This window comes from Caretta caretta, chromosome 1, assembly GCF_965140235.1.
Source record: "Caretta caretta isolate rCarCar2 chromosome 1, rCarCar1.hap1, whole genome shotgun sequence".
Taxonomy (NCBI): Eukaryota; Metazoa; Chordata; order Testudines; family Cheloniidae; genus Caretta; species Caretta caretta.
This window is the reverse complement of record NC_134206.1, coordinates 299,207,022-299,226,926: the sequence shown is the minus strand read 5'-3', so window position 1 is coordinate 299,226,926 and position 19,905 is coordinate 299,207,022. Positions and strand designations below refer to the sequence as shown.

The window sequence follows — 19,905 nt, the reverse complement described above, 5'->3', positions numbered from 1 at the left end:
GGAGGGCAACAAAAATGATTAGGGGCCTGGAACACATGACTTATGAGGAGAGGCTGAGGAAAACTGGGATTGTTTAGTCTACGGAAGAGAAGAATGAGGGGGGATTTGATAGCTGCTTTCAACTACCTGAAAGGGGGTTCCAAAGAGGATGGATCTAGACTGTTCTCAGTGGTAGCAGATGACAGAACGAGGAGTAATGGTCTCAAATTGCAGTTGGGGAGGTTTAGGTTGGATATTAGGAAAACCTTTTTCACTAGGAGGGTGGTGAAGCACTGGAATGTGTTACCTAGGGAGGTGGTGGACTTTCCTTCCTTTGAAGTTTTCAAGATCAGGCTTGAGAAAACCCTGCCTGGGATGATTTAGTTTTGGATTGGTCCTGCTTTGAGCAGGGGGTTGGACTAGGTGACCTCCTGAGGTCCCTTCCAACCCTGATATTCTATGATTTCCTCTTTTACTTTCTCCTGTCACTGCCATTTTCTAAACCTTTGTGCAGGTGGGAAGAGGGGAAGCCAGCAAACTTATTACTTTATCTCTTAAGGCAATCCAAAATAGCACCAGAAAAGAGATAGTTAAAAATACATATTTGAGCTTTAATTAAAATTTAAGATTGAAAATTTAAAGAAGGATCTCTGCCCAGGGAGGTCCATATTTGTCTTCTGCAGCCTTCTAAAGAGTTCTCTTCTTCCAGTTTGTCGGGGACAGTCCTCAGGCATAGCAGGAGCCGCACTGGTCAGTTGGTCTCTTCTCCAGGCACGTAAGAATGAAAGCTATATTTTTGCAAAACTGTTAAAAATGGATGACTGAAATCCTGGTGATGTTGAAGGGGCAGCTGATGTGTGTGGACAGACAGACAGAAATTCTTTCCAGATTGATCATCTCCTGCAGGTACATTTCAACTAAGTGTCTGAATCCAAAGTCATCAACTGAACGGGGAGGGGAGATCACATGTGAGTGTACAAGCTTACTGCAAAAGTCACTAGGGCTGTGTGACAAAACAAGCTTGCTGAACCCTCAGTACACTTTATGAGCCAGTATGTTTTGATTCTTAAAAAGGTGCCAATCAATTTGGTCTGTATATTTATTAGAAAGTATACATAGTGCAGTGACATCATACTAAACTGGGAAGAATTTTCACTAATGAAATACCTTCAAGGCAATGTAGTCTGAAGGAATTACAGCAGCAAGACAGAAGTCCCGATTTCTAATTCAAGCTCTGTCACTGGCTTGCTTTGTAGCCTTTGGCAAAGGACTTGCTCTCTCTATTCAGTTTCCACATCTGTAAATTGGAGATAATACTTACCTCCCTCCCAGTTACATTGTAAAAGTTATAGTGTTTGTAAAGTGCTTTGAACATAAAGCTCTAAAAAAAGCACTATATATTATTAGCATTCTGGGATCATAATGATGAGGACAATATAAATACCAAGATAGAGAACTGCCAGCATGAAACACATGTACTGTCACCTAGCCTTGATCTGACATTGTAAACAATTAGTAATTAAGTCATACTATGTCTCTACACTTGAACAACAGTGCAGCAGCAAGCCCTCATCCCACTGAGAGTCTTCAAATATTTATTTAAAAAAGAAAGCATATTCATTAAAAATACATGTATTCCTCTAATGCAACACCAATAAAATTTCCAGCAATCTTAAAAAAATGCTCATGGAGATTTTCAGTAAACATTCATAAACACCACATCTCACTTAACTTTTGTGACTCCCAGAAAGTTTGTATTTTCAGTGATAGGTTTATGACATGGAATAATTAATTACTAAAGCTGTACATAGATCCAGAACAAAAACAGAATAAAGCCTTTTAATGTTCCTCTTGAATAACAGCAACTTGCTAAATTGTTTCACAAACACTGACTAAAGTTATAACATAGCAGTTGGCAATTTAGATTCTATTTTGCAGTTATCCTATTACATCACCCTACACTTTAGAATAATGGTCACTAAGGGTGAAATTCAGCCCCATGAGGAGGGACCAAAGCAAGGCCTATACATCACTGAAGCTCCACTTGCAGATAGGCCTTAACAGAACGTAAGTGGTGCACAAGCCTCTACCCAGGGCTGAAATTTCACATGAAGGCCTCAGTGTTACATGCCGAAGGATCCCGGTCTAACTCAGGATGCTAAACCAAAATTAAAAATTCAGAAACATGATATCTGAAATCAGACATTGTATTAGAAATATTATTAGAAATTAGTATTTTTGTTTAATTTATAATAGCAGAAGTTTTAGCAGCAACTTTATTTAGCTCTAAAACAAAGCTATATTCCAGACAGCTCTGTAATACTGTACAAATGTACACTCTCTCTCTCATATATATGTATATATAAATCAGTCGCTAAATTCTTCCTCATCACTGAAATATGCACTTTTTTTAATCCGTGGTCTTCTCGAATCGTCAGACGTTGAAGGTTCCCCTGCAGTCTGTTTCCATCTTTGCTGCTCTTCTTCAATTTTGGCTTGCTACAATGCAATTTAAAAATGGAAAATATAGCTATTATTTTGATAAAAAGTAATAGGTACTATGCAATCCATTAAATGCAGTAATACACACACGTTAAATATTACACCAAGTAGTAGTTGCATTAGACTCTTTTGGAATAACAATTAAATAAAAATATTTTAGGGTTCATTAGCATTCTTAAATGGACTGATTACCTAAGGCAGAATGAATTCTGAAATGACACTGAAAACAATGTTGTCCCTTGTATGCTAGTGGGTAAACAGTCTTCAGCACCACTGCAGGAAGACCCACTGCCAACAACCACTGTAAGGAACTGACCTACTTGCAAACACAGATGACCCTTAAGACTACAGTACACATTGAAAACCCTAGAACATGCGAACTTTGAAGCCAAGTATACTTTGTATTGTAGGTTGACATTAGTAGAGAAGCCTTGGAAACAAGAAGGAACTGAGATTTTGTCACTGAAAGAACGAACAAACCAGTCCATTCCCAAAATAAAGGTTCTTTTGTTCAAGTAAAGGCTGAAGGTTTTGCTGGTTCTGATTTTAGCAGGACTAGTCCCTCATCCCAATTATTATACATACCTCACATGGGTACTGAAGTATTTACTGACTCTTTGGTGTTTACATTCTCGACTGCTATTTTCCATTAGTGAAGGGCTTTTTTGAGGAGGTGGGTGGCCGGTGCGGATTTTATGTACTTCAGACTAGATGATCTAATGATCACTTCTGGTCTTAAGATCTATGAATTACCGTAATAATAATTAATAATTACAGGGCTGAACCTCCCTGAACTTGTGTCTGAATTTTTTAATCTGAACACAGATCCAAATTTCAATGCAGGCTCTATAATGGAACTAAACCTCACAGCAGAATAAACTTAAATAAAAAAGGTTTGCGAATCTAGTATGTGCCTCATGATGGATTAGATTTTTTAAAATCCTATAAAGTTACACTGATAAGGGAGTCTTGAAAAAGGGCTTCTTAAGAGGCATCCAGATTGAGCTAAGCAAATATGATGTCTGGAGTCAAGAGGGGCTAGGGGAGCAGAAGTGACTACGTCGAGATAGCTAAAGTTGTGAAGAACCTTGAAGGTAAGAATGAGGAGTCTGGATCTGACATGGGTGGCAACAGCAAACTAGTGGAGTGATTTTAGGAAGGGCTAGACATGGTTGCAGCATTAAAAAAGACAATGTTCACCATGTTTTGGACAGATTAGAAAATGGTGAGGATGACTTTCCAGAATACCACAGAAAGGAGGGTTGCAGTATAGATACAGAGTTCTTTGCTGTGTAGTATAGTCTAGATGCTTGTAATTTTTATTTGAAGTTGCTTTAAAAATTATTTAGAAACAAAGATACATAGCGTAATTCAACTTAGTACCTGAAAAGCTATGGCCTGGCTGAGGCTATCCAGTGCAGGATCTTCACCCTCATCTTCACTTTCTTCCTCTTCCTCACTAAATAGTATAAAAAGTAAAAATATAAAATAGATGCACTTCATTCTAAAAAGACAGTACAATAAGAGTAAAGAGTGTTGATATTTAAATGTAGGTGCCCATACAGTTCTTCTTCCTGTTCAACTATTTTCTTCCTTTTCTTCTTTTCTTTCTTTTTTGGAGGCTCACGCTCTCCTAGCATATTTTTAGGACAAGCATAACTTAAGTGTCCTGTTTCCTTAGAGAAAAAGAAACATAGGTAAATAGAAGCAATTAAAAACATGGCACTAAGTATATCCTTAGGAAAATTAACATTAAACAGTTCAAAATGGCAGCAGTTTTAATAAAAGAAGAGGAATTTTGCACTGGTATGTAGAATGCAAATAAAATAAATTCTTCCTTGCAGATTCACCCTGGAAATGGGAAAAGTTAGCAGTGATATTGTATGCTAGCCACAAGTTATGCTTCGAAATCAACTATAAAGAAAAACAACAAATTTTTATTTGGCTGTTGCTAGTGTATTCAGCTTTTACGAGTAACCTACACTCAAGATCATACATGGTACTCAGTATCTGAGCTCAGAGAATCATGATAGCAATGACATTTCTGGTTTTCAGATGGTAAGAATGGGTATTTAATTAACTATTATTAATATGATCCAAAACTCAGTTTTTAAAATCTTAGCTTAATCTGAAGTACTTAGATGTAATTAAATCCATAGAAAATAGGTGTTATACATAAAAAAAATTATCCTCTCCCTCACATGCTTGTATCCAATTAGTTAATTTTATCATCCATTTATCATTGCGTTATTTGGTGTTATGGTCAACTCATAGGCTATTTCATACATAATCAGTGTGCTAAATAGATTTAAATTGTAGAATTATAAAAGTATATGCTTGATGAGTATTTAGGAGGTACATAAGTAAAGCATGGCTCGAATGCAAAGCCTACAGGCTGAGGCCTGTAAGAGTTTAGCTTAGCCATACTAGGCTGTAGGCTTCTGAATGCTTGACATGAGTGAGTAACCTAAGAATAACCTGTCATAAATATAAAGGGAAGGGTAAACCCCTTTGAAATCCCTCCTGGCCAGGGGAAAGCTCCTCTCACCTGTAAAGGGTTAAGAAGCTAAAGGTAACCTCGCTGGCACCTGACCAAAATGACCAATGAGGAGACAAGATACTTTCAAAAGCTGGGAGGAGGGAGAGAAACAAAGGGTCTCTGTCTGTCTATATGCTGTTTCTGCCGGGGATAGACCAGGAATGGAGTCTTAGAACTTTTAGTAAGTAATCTAGCTAGGTATGTGTTAGATTATGATTTCTTTAAATGGCTGAGAAAAGAATTGTGCTGAATAGAATAACTATTTCTGTCTGTGTATCTTTTTTGTAACTTAAGGTTTTGCCTAGAGGGGTTCTCTATGTTTTTGAATCTAATTACCCTGTAAGGTATCTACCATCCTGATTTTACAGAGGTGATTTCTTTACTTCTATTTCTATTAAAAGTCTTCTTGTAAGAAAACTGAATGCTTTTTCATTGTTCTCAGATCCAAGGGTTTGGGTCTGTAGTCACCTATGCAAATTGGTGAGGCTTTTTATTCAACATTTCCCAGGAAAGGGGGGGTGCAAGTGTTGGGAGGATTGTGCATTGTTCTTAAGATCCAAGGGTCTGGGTCTGTAGTCACCTAGGCAAACTGGTGAGGCTTTTTACCAAACCTTGTCCAGGAAGTGGAGTGCAAGATTTTGGGAAGTATTTTGGGGGGAAAGACATTTCCAAACAGCTCTTCCCCAGTAACCAGTATTTGTTTGGTGGTGGTAGCGGCCAATCCAAGGACAAAGGGTGGAATATTTTGTACCTTGGGGAAGTTTTGACCTAAGCTGGTAAAGATAAGCTTAGGAGGTTTTTCATGCAGGTCCCCACATCTGTACCCTAGCGTTCAGAGTGGGGAAGGAACCTTGACATAACCCTATGCCAGTAAGGTTACAAGATGGCTGGAAAGAATGGGCCAATAAGTGATGTTACGGGCAATATGTTATAGTGTAGGTGTATAGATGCCTGATTATAACATCATGGGATGTCCTGCTTTGACTGCAGGAAACATTGTGCATAGATGCTAATGAGAAAAAGATGAAGTAAGACAACCTATGAAAAACAGGGCACCCCAATATTCATGGTATGTGGAAATACAGATAAAGAAAAGAGAGTTGAAACCTTCATGCATATGCATAAAGTGTTAGGTGTGGTCAGGACAACAATATAAAAGAGGTTCTCTGGTTGGGTACGGCTGGGAAGACCCCAAGGGAAGACCCAATGAAGACTTCATTGGGACGACCTGAGCAGGAACCACCCCTGTCTCGATGACCATCTGTTGAGAGATCTACCCTACTCTATGGAATCTTTGGGTACGTGAGTATGGATATGGCATTGGCCCAGTGCATGTTCTCTCTCAGACTGTGTAAATCTTATAATTTTTACTTGTAAGGTGTTTGTGGTTACTGTCTTCATTCTTTGTGTGTTCTTAGAGCCTCCAAATCTCCACCCTATTTATCTTTAAACTGTAGCATCAGGAGCTGGTCTCACTGTAATTTACCACAGAACTATCAATTAATTCAGTTTAAAATAAAGGCTACACAGGCTGGTTTGTATAATTTACATTTCTCCTCTCCAAATGCATCAAGAAGTTTCAGAGGTGTAGAAGAAAGCACAGTTGTTATGAAACAAAAAATATATACTTTTGTTTGTAATACAGCATTAGATGTATTGATTATAATATTACAGTGCTGATTGCACATCAGCACATATGTTTATAGTTACCAGGTAGTTATATTTCTGGAAGGCTCAAATACCCAGAGAAGTCCAGGCTAGAATCATTGCTGAAGTGGAGAAAATGTAGATGTGAGCTTCATGATGCTACCACAGGGAATGATGTGATATATGTGGGGCAAGACTAGTGACAACATATACCAAGAACAAAGATGGAAACATTTATATTAGATCCATCATGTAATTTACTCACCCCACATTCATAACATTTAGATTTATCGAAGTAGTTACGTCTACGGATGAATTCTGCTGCTCTTCCATTGTCAATAGCAATACTTGCTTTTATCACTCTTCCAAATAACTAAACCAAAAGGAAAAAAACCTGAGTCCATATTTGAGAAATCTGAACTCTCCCTATTTTGCTATGGCATTTTTCTGTAGCTTACTTGTTTGTTGTTAAGCGCCCGAGAACAGTTTTGTGCCGATTCTTTATCCAAAAACAAAATAAATGCAACTCCTCTACTCTTCCTGGTGTCTTTGTCCTTCATAATAGTAACTCTGAAAATAAACATATAACAAAGTTACCCAATAGGGGAAAAATCTTATCAAGCCATTTTTCATTACTTATAAATACCCACAAGTCTCAGCTTTATATTAAATATAATTGTTAGTTACACAGTGAGCCAATGTTCCCTGTAATTTTTTCCATCCATGTGCAGAATGAATTTTGTTATTTGCACCAATATCGAGATAATGTGCGGATGTGCACCACCAATAGAAACAAAAAAACCTAGATATAATATATATTTTTTAAAAAGTTACCAGAGGGATAATTACTCCAGCTAGGACAGGTAAGGCATTTGAGAACTCACTACTCAAAAAATTAAATTTAGGCATAAGAGAGAAATAAAATTATGAAATGCATAGACCAGTGAAAAAATTTAAACAACAGCACTTTGAAAGAATAAAATTACAGAGAATATATGTGCATTGCAGGAAGTACCAAGAAGTAACAACACCACCACCACAAGTACGTGTTGGGATGTGTGTGTGAGAGAGAGACAGAGTGTGTGTGTGTGTGTGTCTGTGAGAGAAAGAGAGAGAGACTGACTGAGACTGCGTGTGCATGTGTGACAGTGTATGTGATTCAGAGACAGAGTGTGTGTGTGTCTGTGTTTGTGTGTACACATACTTGTATGTGTGAGACACAGAGACAGTGTCTGTGTGCTGGCTGCTGGGGAAGTGTATGATAGACCGTGAGCTGTCTCTTTAAGCAGAGAGGCCCTCACCAGAAAGCTCGTTCAGACCGCAGCAGCTGTCCTGCTCCTGAGCCTTGTCCCCCATCCCACATTCTGTGGAGATGGGGTACATGGGCAGGGGGGAGGAGGATGCCCTGACATCAGTGCCCTGCCCTCCCCTCCCCTTCGCTCTGCACAGGAAGCAGGAGGGTCCCAGGAGCAGCTTGCCAGGGGTTCCAAGGCAGAGGGCAGGAGCAATGCAGCTGCAGAGCAGTGGGGGAGGGGCACTTGAACACACGTTGCCAGATGTGCACGGCACTTGATTGACTCTTGGGCAGCAGCGCAGCTTAGAGGGAACATAGCTGTGAGCAGCAAAACACACACACACTTTTTAAGGAGAGGTACAGATAAAATGTGGATGTGCTTCTAATAGCAGATATAAAAAGCACACAGATTTTCTCTGACAGGGCCGGACAAAGAAAAGCACTCTTGTGGTATTAAAAAATTGCATTATAAAGAGTGAATTGAATCACATTGAATAATAAAGCTTGAAGACTAATTACTATCTGGGCTTAACAGTTTGTGGAACCCATTTCTGAATGGTGAGCTTCCAACTTAAGGCCCCCACGTGTCAGATCAGTCATTTTGGTGTTGATCAGAAAGATACAAATAGGAGAAGCAGCCAACGCATGCTCCACTGGGCTTCTTACTTATTTTGTCCCTGGTTCAGTCTGTACCATTTTCACCCCTTTAATTTTTCTAATTTTTTTCCTAAGGAAAAAGGGCTGCTTGGGACTTTATAATCTTCAAGTGACAAAGAGAGACAGTTCAGTGTTTCCTTATGTCCTGAGATGAAGCAGGAGCCTCCATTTTGAGAAAGAAAGAAATGGGCTCCTTTTTATACTAAGCATACCCAGTTAAGGTTTCCCACTAACTTCTAATAAATTAGAAGTTATTTTTTCTACTGCCTGTGGTTTGATGGGCATTTCCTACTGATTGTGAAGGTATACTGAAAATGTATTTTATTATGGTTTACATTTTAAAGTATTGGTAAGTTTATCTTCCTGATAAGGGGCTGGAGACTTGAAGCTACAACTCTCTTTCTTCAATGCCTCAGAGTCTATTTTGAGACTAAGAGCTAATACCAGCTGGCTGCATTTTGCTATGATCCTAGTGAGATCAATCTCATTTTTAAATGCCTGATCACTGGCCCAGGGCTAGTACTGAGAAGTGTCTACTCATTTTTAAAATGTCTAAAGTCATATAGTGTGTTTCTAGCCATGACATGTGGTAAAATATTGGACCCTGAACTCATGTTGTTATTCTTATCCTGATTTTCCACACCCCCAAACACTTCACCTCTAAAATGCTTTGAGCAGCTACTTTTTTACAAGCTGTTACTCTGTCATTTGAAAGCACAATTCCAAGCTTTTTGATAGTATTGGTTCTAGCTCTAAGAATTCTTGAGATATTACAAGTGCTGCAAAAAATCATGACAGGCTGGAAATTTGATGACGGAGAAGAGAAAGGAGTGAGAATTTATAGCAGAGTGATGTGATTTTCAAGATCCAGTATCTCACAACTTACTGCAGCATTTGTTTCTACCACTCATACTTTATGGATGCATGTACTGTACAATGCACTGTCTTATGTCCACACTTGTGAGGAGGAAGGTTAGTAAAAGAAAAGTCTTATTTAAAGCACTTCAGTGAGAAGCATCCTAGTACATAACAATATCCTGCTTGCTCCAGAGAATTGACTTTCAGAGCACTATCAGTCTCTGATGTATACTTATATCATGAGTGTGACTACAAGAAACTCCCAACTGTTACAAGAGGGCAATTAAACTTACCCTGTATTAAATATGGAAAAATACACAATACAGTTCCCTACTTCATTCTTAAAATAAATTTTAAGTGCATAAAGTACATAGAGGAAGAAAAAGCACTAAACATTGGACACAAACTTGAAGAAAAACAACATGCCAGACCATGTTTATACTTACTTAACAACTTTCCCATACTTGGAAAAAATCTGAAACAAAGAGCGTAACATATAGGTTTAGCAGTCTGTTGTTAAATCAAATACTGTAACAAAATGACATAGTTCACAAATGTTTAAAATATACATGGCACAGATGATGCGTTTTACGTAATGCATTTATATTAACTACATAATTATTTATATTAATCTAAATAATGAAACTTCTTTTACAAGTAGATGTGCTTACCCTGTATAAGTCATTGTTGGTCAGAGAGAAGGGCAAGTTGGACACATAAACTGTGCTTTTACTTGGTGCTAACCCACCACTCATTTTTCTAGGAATGGAGAGAGAGAGAAATTAACTAGTTGTGTTCAATAAAGTGATCTCAATTTAAAATAAAAAGATGAGCTGTTCCAAATATATATTGGACAGTCATATGTTAAAACTGTGGGTAGTAATGTGGCTTCGATTTCCCTACACAGTTTTACATTAAATCAATGTTCACTTTCATGTTCCACAGTGTAAAGGAAAAATCAAAACAGTATTACTGCTCATGACTTACAAATTAACTAGGACAGGACAAACTCAGTAAAGTTGGCACAAGCTATGCATTACTAAAATGAGCCTTGAATGACTTGTGAAATAAATTCAGCTTTCATGCTAAAACAAAACAGGTACTATTCCATTTATCATTAGACATTTTGGTCATGTCCTGAAGTTAATAAAAGTATTGTTTGAATAAGGACTGGATGATTTGCCTCTCTGGATGCAAAATGTAGGTCAACCGAGTTCAACATTAGAAATCCACACTGATAAGATAAACAACAAATCTCTTCAAGCCAATACCTTATTGGTTTTTTTCCCAATTATTAATTCATTAACTTTAAAAATTAGCACAGTTATTTATAGTACCAAACAAACAGTTATGCTTTTCTTTCACCTCCTTGTAACTGACACTCCTATATACCTGCATCTACATCTCCCTGGAACTCAGTATTTTCCTTTCCCCCCTTTCTTTAGGGATCTGCATCTCTCCTACATACACTCCCTTCTCCACACAGGAGGCTCTGGAGGTAGGAGACTAGGTAGCACAGCTTCTTGCAACCCAGTCCTGTCCCATCTCTCTTGGTCAATCACCACTTCTACCATTCCTTTCCCTCTCTCTCTGCCCTCAACCATATTTATATTTTTATGTTGTTTATAAAATATAAATTATTTTTAAAACTGCATATGCACATGTGGAAACAGCTCTCTGTGTGAGCGTGGGCCAGGTTGTAGTTGGAGGTAACAGGAAAAGGGGGAAAAAAAACAACCAAATCACTCCATCCTGACATTTAAGGGGCACACAACTCTGCATAGAACATTTCTTGTTTCTGGCTCATTTTTGTACAGTCTTGGCTTGATTCAAAATCCAGAACAAAATAGTAAATAAAGAATACCAAAATGGCAAACTGTCCTTAATTAACAAAGTGTCCTTTAAACACTAGAGCAAGATAGGTGGACAGTTTCCTAGTTCCTCCTTGCTTCTTTGGCTGGCGGGGGGAGGGGGAGGGGGAGGAAGAAGAGAGAGAGGGAGAACACTTCCCTGTTCCCCTCAGGCCATAGTTGCCAACTTTCACACGGTAAATAAGCACCCCAACTTTCACAATAAGACAAAAATAAAGCTAATCCCATTTCAAAACAAGGCCAAAACAAGCCAATCCCTAAGAACCTTAACACTCTATGTGACTAGATCCCCCCTGGCATACAGTCTGGGACTGTGGTGAGCCCACTGTGCAGCCCGACTCTCTCCCCTCCTTGCTCCTGCTTATTGTTTCCTCCCGTCAGTAGCCTATCAAAAAAAAAAAAAAGTTAAAAGTAACAAACCAAAAACTAGCCGACAAACAACTCACAAGCCAATTAAGCCAAATACGAGTCCAATTTCTGCATTTTTTTTCTTTGGTGGATTTGGCATGCCTGCCTCAGGCCCTCCTCTCCCAGCCTTCCTGTGCCATAAACCTTCTCTAATGAAACCCCAGTTAATTCCTTTCTTGTCTACCTTACTGTAGCATTTATTATAAATCAATGACTTCCCCAGGACAATTTAAAAAAATGGAGTTTCTAGGTCAATAAAATACAAGTCAAAAAGATTTATGGAGAAAAAATTTAAAAAAAATCAATGACAAATTTTGAAAAACTTACTGTTTCTGATTTTTCCCTCAGAATTTCCCAGCAAATATCTACCCTGTACTATCTATACAATTAGTGATATTTAAGGGAGATTGGTTTCTTTTTGCAGATGTTGCCAGGAGAACATCTTAAAAAATAAATACAGATTTATAAAGGGAGGCTAGTTTCACCCTTAACTAAGGAATGACTATTGCCACACCATAATCAAACCCTGGATATTTTCTGGTTTCAGAGTAGCAGCCATGTTAGTCTGTATCCGATGAAGTGAGCTATAGCTCACGAAAGCTTATGCTCTAATAAATTGGTTGGTCTCTAAGGTGCCACAAGTACTCCTTTTCTTTTTAATGGATATTTTCTAGCACTCTGCTTCATCAACTTGTGGAGAGTAAATTCCTATAACACACTGATTTCCCAAGTGCTTTTCCCTTCATTTCCTACGTGCTTGCTGCAATGCAACCTGTATGGGTGGCAGCTACTGACTGAGCTTTGAGTTTTCCTTTCCTTCCCTTCCCTGTATAGGGACTGTATTTCTTTTGGCACAAGTATATGAGGTGACAAAGGTTATGCAAATAAAAACACAGAAGAGGTTCACAATGAAGGACAGATGTTACTTGTGGTGCTATGTAGGCTGCCCACATAATCCTATACTTCCTTGTTGCCTGGCATTAAATGTCCTAAGTCCAGACTAACCAATCTGACCTGGCACCATGCCTTCCAAATAGATGGCCATAAGATGTGGTTATCCAGACACAAAGTGGTGTATTCAAAGGAAATGTTAAAAGCTATCCTGATTTTGCATTATGTATCTCTGCCATATGGGGGGCAGGGAGAAGAATGTGTAAAGTTTGTTCCATGGATGGTGAGAAAACCATAAGCTAAACTCTCCTACAACTTGTGACTCCTCCCAGCAGGTCTCATTTTAGTGAGCAGAACAATGGTCTGCAGGCTGACAAACATTAGACAGCTTGATTGGGCGACAACCACTTGGCAAGCTCGGGGTGCAGAACCTGTGCAACAATCTATGTATTTTACTTTTTTCTTGTCTTAGTGTACTAATTATTCATAGGCAATTGTTATACATTTCACACGAAGGACAGCAACTGCATGTTATAGAACACAATATTTTTAGCAATAGCAAGCTAGAAAATCTTTTTCATATGTCTTGTCTACAGGCAGCTAGGACTTCAAATATAGCCATCCAACTAAACTCAGCTGTCCCAGATTTTGGGTTCTGTTCTCACTTTTTCAAGTTCATTAAATTTTGTTGCTGTCCAAAGGTATTTCTCAGCCTTCTGCTGTTTAGGACGAGTGTGCCAGGGCCTTTGGGGTTTTTCCTCTTGTTTCAAGTGTGCCTGGTTCATTTGGGCTTATATGGTTAGTTTTGTTCTTGCTTTACTAAAAACTAAAATGCCACTCCCACCACCACACTAAGACAGTCAGAGCTAATATTCAAATTTATTTCAAAGCTAAGTAAAAATTTTAACACCCAAGTATTATTATGGTTTATGTCCACCTGGCTAGCAGTTTAAACCCTCTCATACAGAAGACGACTAGCCTAGATTTTGATTAGGACTCCAATCTCTTTTTTTCTTCAGGTAGTCAGTTTTATTTTTTCATAATAAAACTATTTAACACAAGTTCAACATATCAATCACATCCTTTCCCCGTGACCTGGGGTCTTCTGCAGGTGTTAATCTACTCCTTTCAAGATAACACTCTGCAGTCTATCTGCCGGAGAATCACATGAACTAGGCTTTTTCTCCTCCAAGAACCTACCTGTTCCCTGCACTTCTCAAGCTCAACTGAGCTACCTGCTGGCTTTTACGAGGAGCAGGTGATGATCAAGTTATCATCTGAACACTTGTCTCAGCCTGAGCTGGGAGACTGATGATTAGTCACAGGTGGGGCTAAGCCCAACTTCCTTAAACAGCCAATCACTCTGTGACATCAACCCTTTCATATTTCTCATCCCTGAAGGATTAGCTTTTGGACATCAGGGACAGGATTGTCTTTCATTACTGTGCCTTCCAGGATTGCACCTTCTAGTTTTTGCAAAACCTCAAATTAGAAGAGGCCCTTCTAAAAGACAGAGACTTCCACCAGTGGAGTCAATTTTGAAATACAATGTGCACACAAATGTGCCTATAGCTGATCTCCTTAATACTAGGCCTAACTCAGTTTTTTGCAATATACTTCAAATGGGTGACAGCCAAACTCTAAATTTAATTCACTGAGTTCAGTACTCTGTCCCAGGATACACTGTAGATACCACCAAAATAGTTCATGGATGCCTCCAAGGCATCTGCAAAAGCTTGAATTTGCTATTACCTTTTGTGACTTAGAAGCAAAATTTGAAAATGTCTTTCAGTATAAGTTTGACTTTTTCAAGTTAGGGATAAAGCCTTACTGAGATGCAGAATAATAAGGTCAAGATTCTGACCGATTTGTTGAGTCACAACCTAACTTTTTTACACTTGGCCTATGACCAGTTTAAACAACCCACATTCACTGCTGAACTAATCTATGTTCAGGCCAACCAATTTTGGATACAAGTTCTTCTGCCTTGATTCCCCTTCTGTATTTTATTTGCTTTGTGATACCATCAACCATCCTGCCTTCTGGATCTGTCTGCACCCAGTATATCTTCTTCTTCAATGCTTAGCCAAACCATCGGCAGCAGTGATCGTACGCCATTTGGTCCGTTCCTGTGCAGTCACAAGAGCTTGATGGGCCGAGAGTCTAATGTCGGAACAGACTTGATGCACCCACATAATAGGGGGTCTGCCTCTGGGCTGCCTCCATTCCTCGGTTAGTGGAATTTTATCCTAGCATTCATTGGAATGTCTAGTGGCATTCTCGCAACATGTCAGAAAAGTGTAAGACACCATCTGCAGACAATGGCCCCAGGAGTCTGTAGATTGGAGCAACCATAAACATTTGCATTACAGATAAAGCCATTCCACTTTACGCCAAATATACAACATTGGCAAAGCCCCCAGCTTTGCCCAGTCTGAGCAGCATAGTGTCCATGTTTCGCAACCGTATGGTGAGGAAACAGTTCAAACAGATCCTGAACTTGGTTGTTGTGCTGAGATGATGTTGATTCCATATTTGTTGTAAATGACCCAGGACAGACAATGCAGTGCCCATCCAGAGGAGAATCTCCATGTGAGAGCTGGAGGAACTGATGAGTATAGAACCCAAATAGCAAAAGCTAGAAAGTGCTTCAACAGTCATTATTCAAAGAGAGTAGGGTTGTGGGTGGATTTGACGCTAGATTTTGCAGATTTGTCTTTGACCACTTAACATGGAGGCCATCCTTAGCCAATGCCTCCTCCATTTGCTGGAGTGCCTTGCGAAACCTGACAGGGCTCTGTACTAGAAGAACAGCATCATCTGCATAGTCAAGGTCTAAGAGCAGTGGTGGGAAACCTGTGGCCCATCAGGTTAATATGCTGAATCATAGAATCATAGAATATTATGGTGGGCTGCGAGACAGTTTGTTTACATTGACCGTCCGCAGGCATGGCCACCTGCAGCTCCCAGAGGCTGTGGTTCACCGTTCCTGGCCAATGGGAGCTGCAGGTGGCCATGCCTGCAGATGGTCAATGTAAACAGAATTGTCTTGCAGCCTGTGGGATGCAGGTTGCTCACTACTGTCTAAGAGTGAAAGATCACCTGTCTTAATGGCTATGGATTTGATGGAACACTGCATTATGAAATTCATTGCCTGACAAGTGTGCAGGGCCAGGGAACAGCCCTGTCTGACACCAGATACTGATTTAAAAGATGCCAAATATCCAATTCCCAAGATGTATATGAGCAGCAGTTCCTTTATGCAGCTCGCTAATCAAGTCCAGCAGAGTGGTTAGGGCACCTCTGCCCTTTAAGGCCTTCCAGAGTGTGATTCGGTCAGCTGAATCAAATGCAGCCTTAAGATCGACATACAGCACGTGCAAGGGATTCTTGAACTCGTGATGTATCTCTGACAACAAGCAGAGGGCCAAAACAGCATCTAATGTGAACCTGTTCCTCATAAAGCCTAACGGTTAGGGGCAACATTTCTGATGTAGCAGGGGCTCCAAATGTGCCAGCAGAACTTGTGCAAACACCTTCCCTGGCACAGACAAAAAGGTGATCAGCATGTAGCTCTTACATTCAGTGCACAGTCCCTTGCCCTTATAAAGTGAGATCACAATATTGTCCTTCCAAGGCAGTTGGCAAGGTTTCAGTTCTCCACACCAGGTGAAAGATGGCCAGAAATAATTCTGCTACTGGGTCAATAGTGCATTTTAGCAGCTCTGGGGGAATGCCATCAGCACTGGCTGTGCATCTGTTTTTCAGTTTGCAGATGGCACATTTCACTTCATCCAATGTTGGTGAGTCAGTACAAGTGTCTGGATCTTATATCACAGTGGCTGCCAAATCATCCAGCTCTGAGCAAGCAGCATCTGGAGGGTGGTTCAGGGCGCTGTAATAACGTTCAAGCCAGCGTGAGAGGATATCGTCACCTATTTTACATGGATGGCCTTGGCTGTTGTTCAAGATGACATTCACAACTAACTCTTGATGGCTGAGATTGTGGATTGTATGGAATGCTGGCTTTAAGTCTCCCTGGCTAAGCCAAGTTCATCATCATCCACCACTTGGCTATAATATGCCTCATGATCGCGAAATGCCAGGACATTGAACTTTCGCTTCAGCTGATTATGGGTGCGCTTATCATTGAGCTCCCCACAGAGTCTGACCTGTACCCCATGATGGTGGAGGGGTGTAACATCTGAAGTAGGGGATTGCTTGTTGGAACTATGCCATCAGCGATGAAGGCTGGTCCAAAACATCGCTTTGGACATTATGCAAGGTGGACATGTCCAACGAGAACCCTGAAAATGATGGCTAACACAGGCAGTGAAGATGCAGGGCAGCAGTTGTGCTTAGCTAATTGAGGTGAAGGAAGTTATCAAGCAAGACTCAACGGCTCAAGTTGCATAGTGTGAAGCCAGTACTGGTAGATCAGGACAAGGTTTGCATTATTGCATCTCCGTCTCATCCCAGTGGGACGAGGTAGTCTTTGGGACAATTGTTTGCTCTTGCTTTTGAGCAACATGAGTAAATAACAGTGCTCAGCACCAGGGTTAAAGCACCTGTTCTACTCTCAGCTGCAAATGCCCTGCTGATGCCATCTTCCCCCAGTGTACTTGTGACGGGCTTGTGTCAAAGCCCCCTTGTGGAAGTGCATCCCCGATGTTGGCAGGTGCGTCTACAGTATACCATGAGAATGTATTCAGCCATAGCTTGGATCTCCGCCAAATCATCAAAACTGGAACCTGGAATGTTGCACCTGATGTATCCAGTGTTGTTTTAGCCACGTTGGTCCCAGGATATTAGAGAGAGAAGGTGGGTGAGGTAATATCTTTTATTGGACCAACTTCTGTCGGTGAGAGAGAGAAGCTTTTGAGCTTACAGAGCTCTCTTCAGATCTGGGAAACTGAGTTAGTTGTCTCTCTCACCAACAGTAGTTGGTCCAATAAAAGATATTACCTCACCCACCTTGTCTCTCTGCACCTGATGTAGTTATTTACACATATCTATCTAAGATACTTATATGGTCCCCATTACCATAACAACATCTGAGCAACTCACAGTCTTTAAATGTATTTATCCTCATAACATCCATGTGAGATAGGAAAATGCTATTATCTCCATTTTAAAGATGGGGAACTCAGGCACAAAGCATCTAAGGCCCAGATACACAAAGGGACTTTTAGGTGTTGCAATGCCTAACTAGAAGGCACCCAGGAAATCTCTGGAACAAGACTGGGATCTGCAAAGCCTGAGTTAAGTATCCTACGCTCTGTCCCCCTCACACTCAGGTGCCTAAATCCAGACTATAGGGAGATGTCTATATCTGCTTGCAATTCACAGCCAGGAACCCTTAGTTGCCCATGGACTCAGCTCTAGCAGATGGGTCTCAGGTTACCACAGTGGAGACTATAGCAGATGGGTCTCAGGTTACCACAGTGTCATTAACCACACTCTGGGAAGGGCTAACTCTGAGGGTGGTAAAAGCATCAGAGTTCTCTCTGCACTACAGCTTCTCTATCAACAGAGGAAATGAATTACAAGTTCAACATTTCCCTACTGCAGATACATCCCTGATGTAGGGGGTTTCTTTCTGTGTCTGAACTATAAACCAAACATCCTCTAGTCTTTACAACCCTCTCAGAAACTCACATGCTGCATGAATAGTTCCTACCCTAACCCATAACGTTGTCGTTCCTGCCTTTAAATGAACTGCTACCCTGGTTCAAGGCCCTTAGGACTTGAATGTTTTACCAATGTGATTATTTCAAGAAGGAAACCCAAATCCCTAACCAAAGGAAATTAGCCATACCAGTAAGAGCCTTAGCATGGACACAGTTACACCAGTACAGAGTTATACTCATATTGCTTGTTCCCCTTCCTAGCTACACCGATCTAAAGCGTCGTTATGCTGATATAACGCAAGGCTGTACCGCTCGGGGCTACACCGTTACAGCCCCGGGTTCCCTTGGAAGTCACTGGCAATAGGAGCTCTGATCAGCAGGGCTGGGACCTCGGCTCTGGCCCCTCGGGGACGGGTTGGGGGGGGGGAAAGTCATTCAAGTCCCTTGGAGAGGGTAGGAGTGAGACGCAGCCCCGCCCCCCCCCCAATCTCCGCCAGACGAGGGCAAACCAAAACGCCGCCGTCAGCCCGGGGCGGGATTCGCGCGGAACCCCCGCACCCACCTCACGCGGAGCTGCCGGTGAAGCAGCTCAGGCGGGGTGGGAAGACATTACTCCTAGCCGTTTCCTCCTTTCGCCGGGCGCGCTGAGAGCGGGCTCATCGTCCCCGCTCCTCCTGCGGCGCCCTTCCGGGAACGCACGAAATAAACACATTCTGCAACCAATAACGGGCGAGCGAATGCTAGCCGGCAGGCGGGTATTGCCGGTTACATCACGAAAAGCGCCGGAAGTGGCCTAGGACCACGAACCGGGCCCGCTGTCGCTTCAGGGCAGAAACACCACGAGCCGGCGCGTGGGGGGTAAGTGCGCGAGGCGGTGCTACGGTCGGTTGAGTGGGTAGTTTCCGGTTTTTCTGGTCCCGCGTGCACAGCCCCGTGAGGGACCCACGCCCCAGGGCGAGCGGCAGCCGCTTGAGCCCCCGCTCCGACCCAGGGCTGCCCCGGCTCCCGACGAGCCTGCGTTGCCCTTGTGATGGCCGGAGCGCGGCAGCCGCTTGCTCGCAGCACGCCGAGCAGGCAGCGCACGAGCTCCGCTCTCCTCTCCTGACGGCCGGGGTGTCAGTGCGGCCCACCCTTGACCGCGCTCCCCAGCGCGGGGCGGCCGCGCCTCCCAACGCCTGTTCCACGGATAATGTGGCTTCGGCGGATGATGGTCACTTTGGGCAGAGCTGAGACTGAACCCAGGCCTCATACGTTAGACCCTTCGTGTAACCACGCTGCCTCCTGAGGCGTCGGTACCCAGGCGCGGTGCTTGGCAGACTGTAACCGCTGCTCCAACCACTAGCCCCTGCTCCAGCCCCAGAGCTGGAAAGAGGACCAGGCACCTGTGTTCCCAGCGCTGCCTTCCTGTTGGTACCAAACAGCTGGGGAAACCACTTGCGAAGTATTTGCTAGCTCAAATGGTAGACATAGGTGCTGGAACTAGGGGTGCGGCAGTACCCGCTGGTTTGAAGTGGTTTCTGTCATATACAGTATTTACAGATTGGTTTAATAGCTCTCTACACCTTCCTGTATACAAATTGTTCCAGCACCCCAGGTGACAGAGGTCTGTGGTGGTCTGAAGGTCTCCTG

General features: G+C 41.7%; 2 protein-coding genes across 8 annotated transcripts in view; one reads left to right on the top strand and one right to left on the bottom strand.

Annotated features, from left to right (window-relative positions):
- Positions 1-1,557: 1,557 nt before the first annotated feature.
- Positions 1,558-18,980, bottom strand: ZCRB1 (zinc finger CCHC-type and RNA binding motif containing 1). The gene is made up of 8 exons (XM_048836031.2): positions 18,839-18,980; positions 10,148-10,235; positions 9,923-9,951; positions 7,126-7,237; positions 6,933-7,040; positions 4,045-4,157; positions 3,865-3,940; positions 1,558-2,478 (listed from the first exon to the last, which is right to left on the bottom strand). The coding sequence occupies exons 2-8, from the start codon at positions 10,229-10,231 to the stop codon at positions 2,347-2,349; spliced, it is 654 nt and encodes a 217-aa protein (XP_048691988.1). The 5' UTR covers positions 10,232-10,235; positions 18,839-18,980; the 3' UTR covers positions 1,558-2,346.
- PPHLN1 (periphilin 1) overlaps positions 18,980-19,905 on the top strand; it is a 143,373-nt gene continuing 142,447 nt past the window's right edge. For 3 of the 7 annotated variants that reach the window (XM_048836025.2, XM_075124411.1, XM_075124408.1), the window contains exon 1: positions 18,981-19,134. The gene's annotated coding sequence lies outside the window, so the exon portion shown is untranslated. Of the gene's footprint in view, positions 19,135-19,905 lie in introns of all 7 variants that reach the window. The other 4 variants (XM_075124413.1, XM_075124412.1, XM_048836028.2 and 1 more) reach the window with 3 other exon arrangements.

Bases quoted from the DNA above. Each gene is read 5' to 3' on its own strand.
- ZCRB1 (XM_048836031.2), bottom strand. From the start codon at position 10,231: ATGAGTGGTGGGTTAGCACCAAGTAAAAGCACAGTTTATGTGTCCAAC. The intron at 9,952-10,147 runs GTAAGCACATCT...TCTTTGTTTCAG, and splicing joins CCAACAATGACTTATACAGG to ATTTTTTCCAAGTATGGGAA. The intron at 2,479-3,864 runs GTACTAAGTTGA...ATTGCATTGTAG, and splicing joins GCCAGGCCATAGCTTTTCAG to CAAGCCAAAATTGAAGAAGA.